The sequence below is a fragment of the Harpia harpyja genome, chromosome 8, assembly GCF_026419915.1.
Source record: "Harpia harpyja isolate bHarHar1 chromosome 8, bHarHar1 primary haplotype, whole genome shotgun sequence".
Lineage (NCBI taxonomy): Eukaryota > Metazoa > Chordata > Aves > Accipitriformes > Accipitridae > Harpia > Harpia harpyja.
The window spans coordinates 31,509,596-31,523,632 of NC_068947.1; the positions used below are offsets into that span (position 1 = coordinate 31,509,596).

The 14,037-nt window shown below is 38.1% G+C and overlaps 1 protein-coding gene across 17 annotated transcripts in view; it reads left to right on the top strand.

Moving 5' to 3' along the window:
• ROBO2 (roundabout guidance receptor 2) overlaps positions 1–14,037 on the top strand; it is a 959,254-nt gene that overhangs the window by 871,445 nt on the left and 73,772 nt on the right. For all 17 annotated transcript variants that reach the window (XM_052794396.1, XM_052794399.1, XM_052794400.1 and 14 more), the window contains 3 exons: positions 130–251; positions 7,009–7,240; positions 12,866–12,990. In XM_052794396.1, coding sequence (XP_052650356.1) covers positions 130–251; positions 7,009–7,240; positions 12,866–12,990 — 479 coding nt within the window. The remainder of the gene's footprint in view (positions 1–129; positions 252–7,008; positions 7,241–12,865; positions 12,991–14,037) is intronic.

The window sequence follows — 14,037 nt, forward strand, 5'->3', positions numbered from 1 at the left end:
ATTGTTTTAAAAACAGTACTGTAAAGGGTGTTTAAATCAGGTCATTAAGCTCTTCAGTCATTCTTATTGATGCCATATAAAACTCTTCTCATTAAAATAACGCTTTCATGTGTGTGCCTGGCCTGGCAGATATCAGCCCACCAGCACAAGGTGTAGATCACAGGCAAGTCCAGAAAGAACTGGGAGATGTCATTGTACGACTGCATAATCCTGTTGTGCTGACACCCACAACGGTTCAAGTCACCTGGACGGTAAGGCTTCTCTTATAATTACCTTAACAGTACTTGAAATTTGCCTATTTAACCCTGCAGTTTTTTACTACCCTGAAAAGCTCCAGTCTTGACCCCAATGTGAGTGCTCTGATAAACTAGCATTATACAGGCATATATATGTGGTAATGAAATGGTCTTTTTATTTTCTCTTTCAAGTCAGGCAGGTTCAAAGTCTTCAGTGTTCAGCTCAAAGCGAGCTAACTGTCTGACTAGAAAAATATTATAAAAATGAATATGCTTAACACCATAATCTAAAGGATAATTGATCTGTGGACTCATTACTGTGCATGTCAAAAAATAATCAAAGTTAAATATCAATGTGAAATTGCTGTATGAAAAAGCACTTTCCACTTCAAGGCATGGGGACCTCTGACAATACCCTATTACTTGGTGACCCTAAAATGCAAAAACAGCTTTCCTATAGGGCACTTGCAGTGAAGTCAGAAGCATGTGGTACTGATGCCTGATCCACTGTGTAGCATCTGGGTTTTTAGCATAAGCTTTACCCGCAATCAGTGGATATCCTTTCATTATAGAAGACCAGAATCTTTTTGGCAGTACTTAACAACATTTCTATTTGAGGGGTCAAACTACTGGGTAGAATTTCTGATACAGTGTTTGGCTTTCAAAATGCTATGTTTCCCTTCCTGAGGCTTGAAGGAAAAGATTTGTAACTGTAGAAGGAGAGCGTTCCCAGGGTGCTGCACACCAGGAAAGAGTGCTTTGCTCTTGGGGCATTCGCCCCATAGGAAGGAGAGCCATGGGTGGAAGAGTGAGAGAAATAGTACTGCACTGCACGTCACAGAAACGGTTGTATTATATAGGATGAATTCTGCTAAACGGATATTCACAATACTCAGGTTTTTTCTTCTACATGCAATATTGCTAAGAGGTTGATGCGTACAGGGGATTATAAAACAGGAGAAGAGTGTGGTGATAGATTGTGTATTCTAAGGATTACTGTTGTTTTTGCACAACTCAGCCATATTTACAGGGGCTTATGCACCATCCTTGTTCTGACAGACTTCAACGGTGAGGGAACGAATTAGAATAGAGAAACCCACAAATTTGTCTTTCTTAAAGGATTATTTAGAAAATGTGTCATTGCATTTTGCCATTGATGATGTCAACACGCAGCTTGCCTTTCTAAAAATGCTGTCCGTTTCAGCTAGATAACTCCAGGACTGGCTGACTAACTTTTGTGCAAACCCTTTTGCCCAAGCAGACATTTGCCCAAGCTGATGGGTCAGTAGTTTAGAAACTTTGGATGTTAGCAGCCAGTAATTGTAAACGTGGATCACATCCATGTGGTGCTCCTTCAAGTCCTTTCTTGGGTGTGGCAGCTATCAGAAACACAGTTTCACAGGCTTGCCCTTGCTTTAGCATATACTGCAGAAGGAAGCCCCAGTATAAACAGTATTGAGTTTTATGCAATGTAACCAATGTTATTCATTATATTATATTGAAAAATATATATGTATTTGCCTGTATATGTGTGTGTGTGTATATATATATGTATGGGTGTGTATGTGTGTGCACGTGTGTGTATCTATATATATTTATCTAAAAGAGTCTCTTGGTGCCCCTACTGAACAAGTAATGAGTGAAGAAAACATAGTAAGGTAAAGGTAGATTGTTAGGCATGCTATGGATATCAGCTCATTGGGAAGATCCCTCAAAGCAGTGACCCTATGCCACCTGACAAGCATACAGGCCTCTATAGAGACGTTTCAGAATTGCCCAAGGGAAGACAGACACAAAAAAAATCTCTGGAACAGCTAATTAGAAACTTTCCAGCAACCAGAACAAACCCAATTAATTAACCATAGTCTCTAGGAAAAAAGCCACTCTATCCAGACAATAAAGTCCACACTGTTAATATAACATGGTTAGATAGTGTGGCTATCATACAAAAGGACGGAAGTGCCATGAGAGTCATAAGACTCTTTGTGTTGACTTTCTGCAATTCAAAGAGTGAATGCAAAGGAGCAGCATCCTTGATTACTGAGTTGCTGGCATCCTGGCTCCCAGCAAATTAACACCAATTTCTCCCTTCTTTCTGAGATTGTTTTGGTTTTGCTTTCTTTTTTTTTTTTTTTTCAAATTTGAGTTTAAAATTTCAGAAATAGTTCTCTGCTACTGTGTTGCAATTTTAAAATATACACATACATATACACACATATTTTGTCTGTTTTAAAAGAAGGTCAGGCTTACAAAGTCAGTGTTAAAAAGAAGAAGAGGAATGTCAGAAGTTAGGTTTTCACTGTCACTTAAATTTATTCCTCTTGTGCACAGGTATTAAAGTGTAGCTGTAATTACCTGGTCACACACAGGATCTCTTCTTCATGGAGCTATTCAACATTTCTTTTTATCTTCTTTATTCGCTATGTGGTGCCAGGTCTTATTAAATTCATACTATTGAAACCTTGCATTGAATAAAAAATTATTAGTTTGTCTCACATGCTTGCTTATCTGTCATGCTCTCAACCGTAACGTTTGGGTGCTTCACAAATAATACTGAATTTAACATCACGATAAAAATGTGTCATTATCCTAACTTTAGACACAGAGAGGTGAGGTACAGAGATATTTATAACTGATGAGACTTACAGAATCAGATAAGCCTGCTGTTATCCAGTGGCTAATTTTAAACCTTGGGCCTAATTTATTTTTACTTTTATCAAAACATTTTGCATTGCAACAGCATATGGTGTACTCCAAGCATGTTTTTAGCTGACCTCAACTATAGTTCGGCACTTCTAGCCTCACTCGGCATTAAACTGAGAGTTTCATTAGTGGCCAAATGTGAAAAGTTTCCTACCGTTATAAAGGAGCCCTGTGGCACAAGCAGGAATAAAAGTCAGTTCTTCAGTATGGTGAAGGAATTGTTGCTTTGAAATCCCGACTGCCTTCTAGGAGCCTACAAGGCAGAAGGATAATTTATTTACCTCTGTCTTTTAATTTGACATTGATTTTAAATGAATGTACCGCACTGGAAGCTTCAAGAGTCAAGTCCTTTAGACAGTCTTCCAGTGTATTGTCACCTTTTGTTTTGTTCCTGTAAAACAGGTAAATGCTAGTGCTGTTTGAATTTCCAGAGATTACTGTGAGTCTGTACTACTGAGTTTAGCACAGTGTGCAAGGTATTCTGCCTAGATGGAGAATTGCTGTGGGTATTGATGTGGGAGCAGAGTGTTCCTCAGGATATTTTGGGGTAGAAATTTACATACTACAGAGCATATTGCAACATGTGTTTAGGCTGCAGATTAACAGGTTTGCCTGAAAGGAGCCTATGTTTGCAGCATAAGCTGCATTACGAGTTTCTTGCCATGTTTTTAAGAACCTAATAGCCTAACTGAATGATCTAATAGCCATTGAACGTGTTTTGTGTTCAGCTGCAGTACATGCAGGTTTGAACATGCAGGGGAAATGAGTTTCCTGTCCTGCGAAATAGAGAGCTGTCATCAGCTTTGTAGATACCTCCTGCACTATGTGTTCATCATAAAAAAGGGTGAGAAGGAGCGTGCAGGACCAATTATGCTTGTAGGTCTTCTTAAAGCATTAGGTCAGTGCTGAGCAGAACCTACCCAGTAATTGCTCTCTTCTCTCTTTTAAAGGAGCATCTGCATTTTCTGCTGTCTTTTGAGGGAGAAAGTGTATCTTTAGATCAGCAACTGTTGCAGCTCTTCTGAGTGGATGTCACTGCTGCTTGTACAAATTCAAGAGTAGTTAAGCGTGTCACAGGAAGTCTAGAAACGTTCTCTGATCCCAGTATTCAGTGCAGAGTTCCTGCAATCTCTGTGATAATGCTAAGTACTTTGTATAAGTGGCAACCATTTACAAAAGAGAAAGGAGAATACCTAGAAATGATTACATTCTTTCATCAAATCACGGTCCATGTTTCTGCAACTCTGCCTATGTGTGAACATATACCAAACCTATAGAGTTGTTTGATGCTTAGCACAGCTGAATGCCATTCTTTAATGCTAAGCGTATTTTTAGTGGCCTGCTGTTGGTGGGACACGTAATTACCACATAACAAATGGAGGAAACAAGTCACAGGCTTTGTATTTTATGTAAGACTGTGTGTGCTTGTATATATAGAGACATATGCACATATGTATGTATATGTGTATACATACATATACATGTACACACATACATGTGTGTTTGAATGTAGATGCGAAATACACCTGTCCTATACCTACAAATATCTCTGGTTAATCCATGTTAATTGTCCAAGAGTAATTTTTGCTAATCAGAAAACTCCAACCAAAACAAAAAATCCACCTTTCTCAATAAGTGAAGAGCCCTCTGAGTATTTTCCCAACATTTTGACCATATGAAAGGCCCCGTTCATTCAAACTAGCTTTAACTGGGTGTGAGAGAAAGCTTTGTATCCTTTCCTTGATACTGAATGCAGCTGGATGTTTGTAGAAAACATTAAAAATGCATAGTGTTTTCTTTTGTAAGTACCCTCCCAGACCCTGAACAATAGAATCACTGTCAATAATCTGAAATTTCAGCAGATCACTCAGCCCTGTGGTAATCAAACTTCTAATTGAAAGCTCTGTAAAACTTGAGTGAGCCCCCAATCAAGCTAGTTTATAGCTCCCATATACATGACAACCTTGTTGTACTACTGTGTTCTGGTTTTATATTCCTTTTATCGTTTAGTCTTTTAGCTTAGGAACTTAGAAGTCTAGGACTAAAAGAGGTGTATGAATAATTTGTGCATTACCTATATGTAAGTAGATATGAAAGTGTGATGGACTCAAAATTAGTATACTATAGGTATGCTATAGGGGTCCAGTTCTTCTCAGTGAGTTGGTGGGTGCATTTGTGTTTGTACCATGCCGTACAAAAGTTTCCATACTGGTAGTTTCGTAGCAACACAATGTTACTGTTCAACCTAGTCAATTCTGAATTTTCAGATGTTCTCCACTAGGCAGCAGTCAATAGAGCTTAAAAGCACAGCAAAGACAAAATGGAAAGTTCTAACAAAGTTATGCCATCCTTCAGCGTAGCTTCTAACTCAGAAGTTTGGCAAGAATCAAAGTCAGTGTTTGATTATTAAACATCATAGCCTTATATTGTAATTTACGTTGAGAATCTGTATTACAAAATGCATGAAAGTGTTATTCATGCTGAATTTTGTAGCAAACATGAGGTTCATAAAGTCTTTATGTCCGTAAAACATTTAGTTAATCAAAGTCAAACATGGATAAAAACAATTTACTCTGATTTACAGACTCCCTTCATCTGGAAACAGCTGCTTAATGTTCTTCTTAAAAACACAGCTTGATTCTTTCGGTATTAACAAGCTATTATTGTGAGTTATATCCCTCTTTCAGTGCATAAATTCACTTAAAGTGAATGTAGAGAAGTTTATAAAATGCAGGCTTAATGTTGTTGTAACATATGTTGCAAGGTTTTTAACAGTGACAGTTTTGATGAAAGACATTTCTGCTTTGCTCTCATAAATAAAGCTTTCTGCTTGCTTGCCCAGCTTTTTAATGTCCAAGAATCTGTGTCCCCTCTGAATGCCTCAATAAACTGTAACAAGATTATAGGAGAAGCATGATAGAACCTGGTTTGCGTTTTCAGCCTTAAATTCATTTATTCTTAAGAGAAGTCAAACTAATGTATCTCTAATTCTGAAATACCTTTAAGCTAGCAAATTGTCAAGAACAGAAAAGAAGTCCTACTTGTTGAATCTTACTTATAACCCAGAGATTTACCAAACAGCTAGTTGTATAGTCTTGTTATTTGTGCTGCACTTTCTTTGGCTCTTTATTTGATGGCTACAGAAGCAGCTGGGTTTGGTTTGCTTTTATCCATCAAATTGTTTTGGCTGTTTTTTCAGGCAAAATTCATGCAAACATCGTAATAGCTCGAGTCATTATTTTGTGCCTTTTTTTTCCCCCAGAGAAAAAAATGCATGCAACCTCTCCAAGATAAAACACATTTCAAGTTTTTCCTTCAAATAAAAATCCTATTTATAGTTATGTTAAGTTAGAATTGTTAAACTTCTATGTATGGTCCAATCTTGAATTGTGCTTGCCTAGCGATATATAAAATATAAACCAAACCCAACATTCCATCTCCATCTGATGGCCTGAGAGCATCACAACCCCAGGATGCAAAGAGACTGCTTAGACTGTGAACACAAGAAACAGCACATGTCCTTGGAAGTTGTTTTCTCTGCATCTGTCTTATGTTTATTTTACTTTCCTGAGCATCTCATGAAAAGATGAGCTGTGAGCCAAGTAACGGACTAACTGAAAGCATGTAGGGTATCTTCAAAAACTTGTCCTTTTCTGAAGAGAACTTTTTTTTCTTTTCTTCTCATATTTCAGCACATCAGTAGCCAAGATGTGCTTAATAAGTTTACATGCAGTAAGCATTATGCCAAAGTTCTCTTTTCATGATGTGTTGCAGGGGTGGGACCTTGTTTTATGATTTAAGGTGGTATTTGTCATGATATATAGAGCTGGAGAAAGTAAAACAGAAGGAAATGTTCTATAACAAGTAAAGTGAGAAAAATGTTCTTTATAGACAATTAATCAACAGTGACTTACAAGAAGGCAGTTTGGTTTTTAAATTCAGCATCTTAACTGTTAATTTTCTCTTTTTCATGAGGACAAAAGTATTCTAGGCAGATGTTTTATTTTCTTTTTATACAGTTTCATTACTTTAATATGTTTATTGATGTATTATTTAATACCATTTCTAGGTTGACCGCCAATCCCAGTTTATTCAGGGCTACCGAGTCATGTATCGCCAAACATCTGGCCTACCTTCTCCCGCTGTATGGCAGAATTTGGAGGTCAAAGTCCCAACTGAGCGCAGTGCTGTCCTCGTCAGCTTGAAAAAGGGGGTCACTTATGAAATTAAGGTTCGTCCTTATTTCAATGAATTCCAAGGAATGGACAGTGAATCAAAGTCTGCTCGTACCACAGAAGAAGGTTAGTAAAATGGTCAGAAAAGCAACAGTCTCCCATACCTGTTTCACCAGGTGAAATCAAAAGTGACCATTTTGGTTATTGTGTGTATGAATATGTTCAGCTCTATTTCTTCCATGTGATTTCTGTTTGTTAGGTATAGGGTTGGCATTAGAATTCAATATAATATTCAGTTTTGTGCTGTAAGTGTTCCATGAGAAAGCACTGGGCCTGTCCTGTATTATTCCGGCTGATACATCCTTCTAATGTACAGGTGGTTTTGGGTCTTCCTAAAAGTGTGCACTGCAGCCGTTCTTTCATAACCAGTGTTGCTGCAATAAAAGACTTTTGTCTGCACTTTGAAAATAAAATTAATAAATGAAACCTTTTATAGATGAGTGTTTGATATTACATACATCTTTCTGAATGGGTAACAATGTAGATGAACAGTTTGGTTGGGAAGCGAGGACTAGTGAAGGACAGATATACAACTAGTCTGAAGGAACTTCATTCTCGAGGGTATACCACTTTATTGTTTCTGTTAGCACACCATTCATGAAACTGCCTTATTTAGTCCTTCAGAGGATTCCCTTAAGTACCTTTCAAGCCTCTGTGAAACATGCAGGATGCAGACATAGTGAACAGTTTACACTGCTGAAATGCACAAGCGTTTATATCTGTAGCGTGTAGCATGGTATGCAGTTTTGGTAAAACGTGCACTCCAGGACTGCTTTTGTATTGAAAAGTAAAGGGAGTGAGGTGAGACATAAATAAATTTTATCTTTTTCTCTTAGAAATGTACAAACCCCCTATCTTTCTACCCACCTAATGCAACCTTTGCCTGGAGAATCTCTCCTGTAAAATTAGAGGGATGATCATAACAATGAGGGTTCATCTTCTGTCTCTTTCATTGATTTCTTTCAAAGCAAGGGAAAGAACTACTGGTGAAGTTTCAAAAAGCTCATATGGTTTCGATGGGTTTTGAGTGCACTCTTTCCTTCCTATTGAAGATGCATTTTAATCATTTACAGTAGTCTCCTGAGGTTTAATTTAGTGCTGATTGCCAAGTACTTTTTAATTCTAGAACAGACTCGCTTATTACTCACTTTTCTCTTTGATCTGTTGTGATTATTGCCCAAGAAGTAAGTAATCCTGAAGATAACTTGGTTGTCATTGCTACTCTATAGATGAGGAAATTCAGTGTCCTGCAATATGTTGAAGAGCGTGTAGGAAGTCATTGTTCAAGACTGATTTAGAATTTGGGACTTTATGGTTCCCATTTCTTTGTTCAAACGATAGAGCCTAAATTAGTTGATAAAGAATATCTTTGCAGCAGTCTGAACAAAGCTTTAAAAAAAAAAGAAAATTGAAAAAAGCTTTCTACAGATGAAGTTGCTTTTCTAGAGTTAAAATGTTGGATTTTGTCCCCTCACTAGCAGATTTTCTTCTGGTCCAATTTCAATTGATTTTTGTTGTTTATTTAGTTCATCTAACTGTCTCTTGCTAAAGGTAAATTAAGAACTACTGAAAAAGAGAGAAGATTTTTACCTCCTGTCTATTTCTATAAAATACTTGAGGAATGATATTTTCTTTTATAAACCTCAGCTCCCAGCAGAGCCTGTCAGGTGATTTTCTGCTTTAAAGGCCACTTTGTTCATGTAGAATAACTTTCCACATAGTGCAGACTTAAAAAACTTTTCTTCCCTACAGATATATATAACTCTCAGCCTAGGATTTGCTTTGGAGATTAATATAACCTTCAAGGAGTCTGTTGGCAAGTATCTCTCTCAAAAAACCATCAGCCTATAACATGTAGTATTATCACCAAATGTCAGCCCCTGTAAATAATTCTTCCTCTTGCTTAGATGATAAAGTTAAGTACTTCCATGAGAAAATTAAGACATCCAGTAGATACAGTTCTACAGATGTTTCCTTTATTTCCTCACATTATCTTTGTAATTATATTGGTGTTCATATATTTCAAAAATAACATCAACTAAGTCTTTAATGACAGTGGTTTGCTTCTCATCCAATGAAGAAAGATGGCATTCTATTTAAAGGTATCTCACGTGCCATGTCGCCTGTGATTCCATTTAAAAAATGAGCTTTTTTAGACTTGACTTTTAAAAAATGTCAGCTATACTATTTTTAGAAAATAATTTGGAAGAGTGATATGTGCATTGGAAGTTTTTTGCGACACCAAAACAAATAGCCCTGGTAAAGGCTGAGTACGACCAAAAGGTAGTGGCAGCTTTCTGCTGGATTGAATTTTATATGCAATGTTACTTCTGAGGCCTACCTCCAAAAATCAATTTTGCTGCAGTTAGACTTTTCCTCTAGATCAGACATTTGTCACAGTTCAGTATCCATCCATCTCCTGCCTCTTTGGCCTTGTGAAGGTAACAAATGGAATTCTGTTTGGCTGCGTCTGGAAAAGATGAGCAGCGATTTGGGTTCTTTCATATCTGTAAGAAGAAGCTGAGCACTGGAATAATTGACCTGTCAAGAAGCAGGCAAGGTGTTCTCCACAAGCCAGCAGCAAGGGAAATGAGAAAACGGTTTTAAAAATGTTATTTTTCAATGTGGTCTATTTAATAACTGCAGCAGTGTCAGACGAGTGGCTTAATTTATATCATGGTGCCAGCTTACAGAGCGATATTATCAGAGAGAGGAAGCAGAACTGTTATATACATATAGGTGTATACACATGCAGTAAGGAGCTAAATAAAATATTTTATTTTATAATTTTCACTATTTGTTTCACATTTGCTCTAAAGATAGATGCTTTTTTTTTTTTTTTTCAATTACATCCATCGTTTTAAATCTCTTCCGGAATAACTTTGTGGAGTAGTATTTGTTTTGCATATTGTTTGTGACCACAAAAATATGACAGTTGGTAATGGAAGTCTCCTTAGTTTTTATCAGCTGCTGTCTGTCAATTCCTTCTTGCTTTAGTGCAGCTCTTAAAATGATACTTACAGCTGCATTCATCAGCTGCAATTTTAATTTTGCTTCAAACTTACCATATATCTTCAAAGAAAAGACGCACACTGGTAGAATATTAACTAGAATATTCATGCAGTTTAAACGCAAAGATAAATGAATACAGTATGTTTGTCTTTAAATGTTAGAGTACGGTATTCATTTTACATTTCTTTAACATTTACTCTCCTCTTTCTGTTTCCAGGTACGTGTATATAAGAAATTGTATTTCTGAATGCCTTTGTGTTTGAGGATGAAAGTAAATACATTTCAGCAAGTTGTTCCATTGTACTTGAAAAAAAAAAAAAGAGTTATACAGTGCTAAGCTTTGCCATTTTTATGATTATTATTTTTGTGTAAAATGTTGTTCTAATTAATATCGCACACATACATTTATTCATGGTTTTGTTGTTATTGAATAACTTGAAGACTTTTAAAATGCTAATTTTTTTTACTCTGTGGCAAATTATTTCACTCACCATAAAATACACAATGCAACTATTAACTTCACCAATTTTATGCTTTGCACTATTGCAAGGAGTAGCCCAAGGCCACCTTTCCATGCTTCACTTGAGCTGGCTAAGAGTCAAATTGCCCACAATACAGCTCTGTTTCTCCCCTCCAGTACACTGTTTCTCTGTGTCATTCAAGGTCACGAGGACTCTGCCAAGCACTGTTTGCTGTGCAGCTGATCCAGTATCTGAAAATGTAGTTGCCAAAATGTGCAGCTTCGCAGGACAGTAATACATGTGTCATTTTTCCTCTAAAATACTTTTTTCTGATGTCATCTTGTATGGTCCCTTGTCCCCACCTCTGATACCCTGGGTTTAAGTTGTGTGATTCCTGCAGCAGGCTACTCCAACTCTCCAGGGTTATCAGGGTAAGGATTTGAGCTCAGTTTCTTGAGCCTGTGCCAGGTCAAGTGCTGAGGAGCATCCGAAGTGGGAACATAGCCAGCCTCAAAGAGGCCACGGGAACAGTAAGGAAATCCGAGTTGACTCAGGAGACTTGAATAATCCTGATATCCGTGGCTGTGTTTCGTTGTGTTAAACCTGCCAGACTTTAACAAAAAGACACCAGTGGCTCTTTGCTTTTGAGAAGTGTGGTCCAAGGATATCCATATAGTTAGGAATATCTGTTAAAGTAAGACTAGAGCCCTGTTGCCAGAGAGCTTAGCAGTGAAGGAGTCCTCTCTAGATAGGAATACTCTAGACCAGGGGACTGCAGTCAAGAAGCTGTGACACATGATGTGAGATGCCCAAAACCAGAGGGCTATCTAGATTTGATATTGGGGCAGGGGGAGTGATATATATTTTAGGTTCTGGTACAAGGTCTACTATAAGTCTTCAAAATCAGCTTCCATATTTCATATTAAACATTTTGAGATCATACTAAAGGCAATGACAAATACGTGGAAGAAAAATTCCATAAGGAATTATTAAACACAAAGTCATTGCCCTGGAACCAAAAGTGTCTAACCAACAGGCTTCTGGGAATTGGAAAATTGTCCTGGAGACGTTCTCACTATATGCTCGCTGTATTAGTTCACACTTTCCTAGCCCCCAGGCTATACCTTAACATAATGCACCCGACTTTTTGGTGACTTAGCTTGCCACTGCAGTGGAGTTTCAACACTTGCCTAGAAGTTAAGGGGGGGAACAGGGGCACCGCAAGAAGTTTTAAGTGGCTGAGGAAGGACATATGCCACAGCCCTCTGCCATGGCAGCTATGGCTATGGTGGGAGATCCCCTGCGTGGAGATGCAGCAGCTGCCCACAGAGGGGACTTTTCTTTAGCAGAGCTGCTGCACCGCTTCCCAAACAACATGTCCTGAGCCAACAAAAGCACCCTGCTGCTGGTGTAGCTGCAAGAGGGGCTTTGCCAGCATAGCTCTGATCACTAACAGCTATGATTTTTTTTCTTCACGCTTCTAGCCAATGTAGCTGGGCTGGCAAGCAATTGTCTTGTAGATATGGCCTTGATATGCAGTGACCAACCAAACAGCTGTGAATGGTTGAACTGAACAAGACTCTGAAGAGAAAGCAATTTGCCTAGGGAAAAGAGGACATAAGTATATATCTGACCTAACTTAGCACCTCTGCTATTCACTGGCATTTGATGTAAAGCCCTGAATACTTTAACCCTTTTCCACCCAGGAGTTGCAAGGTTTTATGTTTAAACCTGTTAAGTTAATGTCTTCCTGGAGAATAAATAGGAAACAAAAAAAGATCCTTAAATGTCTGCTGCTCACATTATTATTAGACCATGTGGGGAAACAAGAATCAAAACACTTTTCAGGCCAGGTGAAGCAGCCTCACATTATGACTTGGTTGATATATCCATAGCTATCTGTGCATATTATGGAAAACAAATGCAAGCATGAGAATAATTCCAATGCAAACTTAAGAAATGCTAAATATAAATAAATGAGGAGTGATTTGTATTGATTCTCCATTGCCACAATTCCACATTGTCATTCAGCACTATGCTTCTCTTCAGAAAAGCATTTTTCAAAATTGTCAGTGCCTAATAAAATGTGCATACCTAGGCCTGCAGGGAGTGTGAACTTTGTATACTGTCTGCTTGCTCTTACACTGTTTCAGCAAAATTCATGCTCTAGCAAATGGATTAACGTCTTGCTTCTATTTGTTCCCTCTCCTTGGTGTAGCTCCAAGTGCCCCTCCTCAGTCTGTTACTGTCCTGACAGTTGGAAACCACAACAGCACAAGCATCAGCATCTCCTGGGATCCTCCCCCTCCAGATCACCAAAATGGAGTCATCCAGGAGTATAAGGTAGAAACGATGTCTAATGGGACAGTTGTGTGTTTAAGGAAACAGCCTGCTTGAATTACAGAACAATAGCGCTGTTTATGGATTTAGATTCTGACAACATTTACAGCTGCCCATATAATTATACGGAGAAAGAGGACCAACTGCTTGTGGAATTGTTTGTAATTTTTTTTTTTAAGCAGTACTACTGTTATATTAAAATCAAAAATACCATGAGCTAGATCTGGAAGAGAGCTGTAATTGCCTCCTAGTTTACAGTGCTTCTCTTTCTTGCTTTTCCTTGCTGTGGAATGAGAAGGGTTGTTTTTTTTTTTGCTAAGGGCTTCTGCACTCTCAAGACAGGCAGTGAAGTCCCTGGTTTAGAGTGCCTTCAATCTGGCAGAAAAGCTGGCAGGAAGGACACGTCTTCTTTCCCCGGCAAAAATGCTAATCCTAACACTTCAAGGTCAAAGTCAAGGACTGTGGCTCTGGGAGAATACAAGACTTCTTCTGGGTACTATCTCTGTCAAGATTCACATGTTAAAGTGCTAGGTTGTTTGCTCCAAGGAACAGGTTGAACACCACTACTATATCCAGAGTTTGTTATATGAGAGTTGCCTGCATTGGTTGTGTTTTCTCTTTCTTTATTGTTATGATGGCTAAAAGTATCCACTCCTTATATATCTTCTTAAATTTTATTGTAGTCTGTAATTCCCCAGTAAGCTCACTTTTGCACAAGTATATTTTCACAACATGGCAAAAGGGCAGTGTGTTATTGGGGTGGAGGACTATGGAGAAAATGATCAGGCAAGGTTCAGCATTGTCACAGGCTTGTGACCATGGAACACACTGTTAAATAACTTTGCTGTGGCTGACTTGTATACCTAGTGTAAAATTTTTAATTGAAATAGAGCAGGGCAGCTTTCTTGACAGTCCAACAAAGGGTGGAAGTGGTGGATGCAGCTTACTTCACACAAAAAGATGTGATTTTTTTTTTTTTCCCTGCCGTATCTTGAGGGAACACAGCATCAAAAAGGGATAAATGCTTGATTTCTAAATCAGCTAATGGTT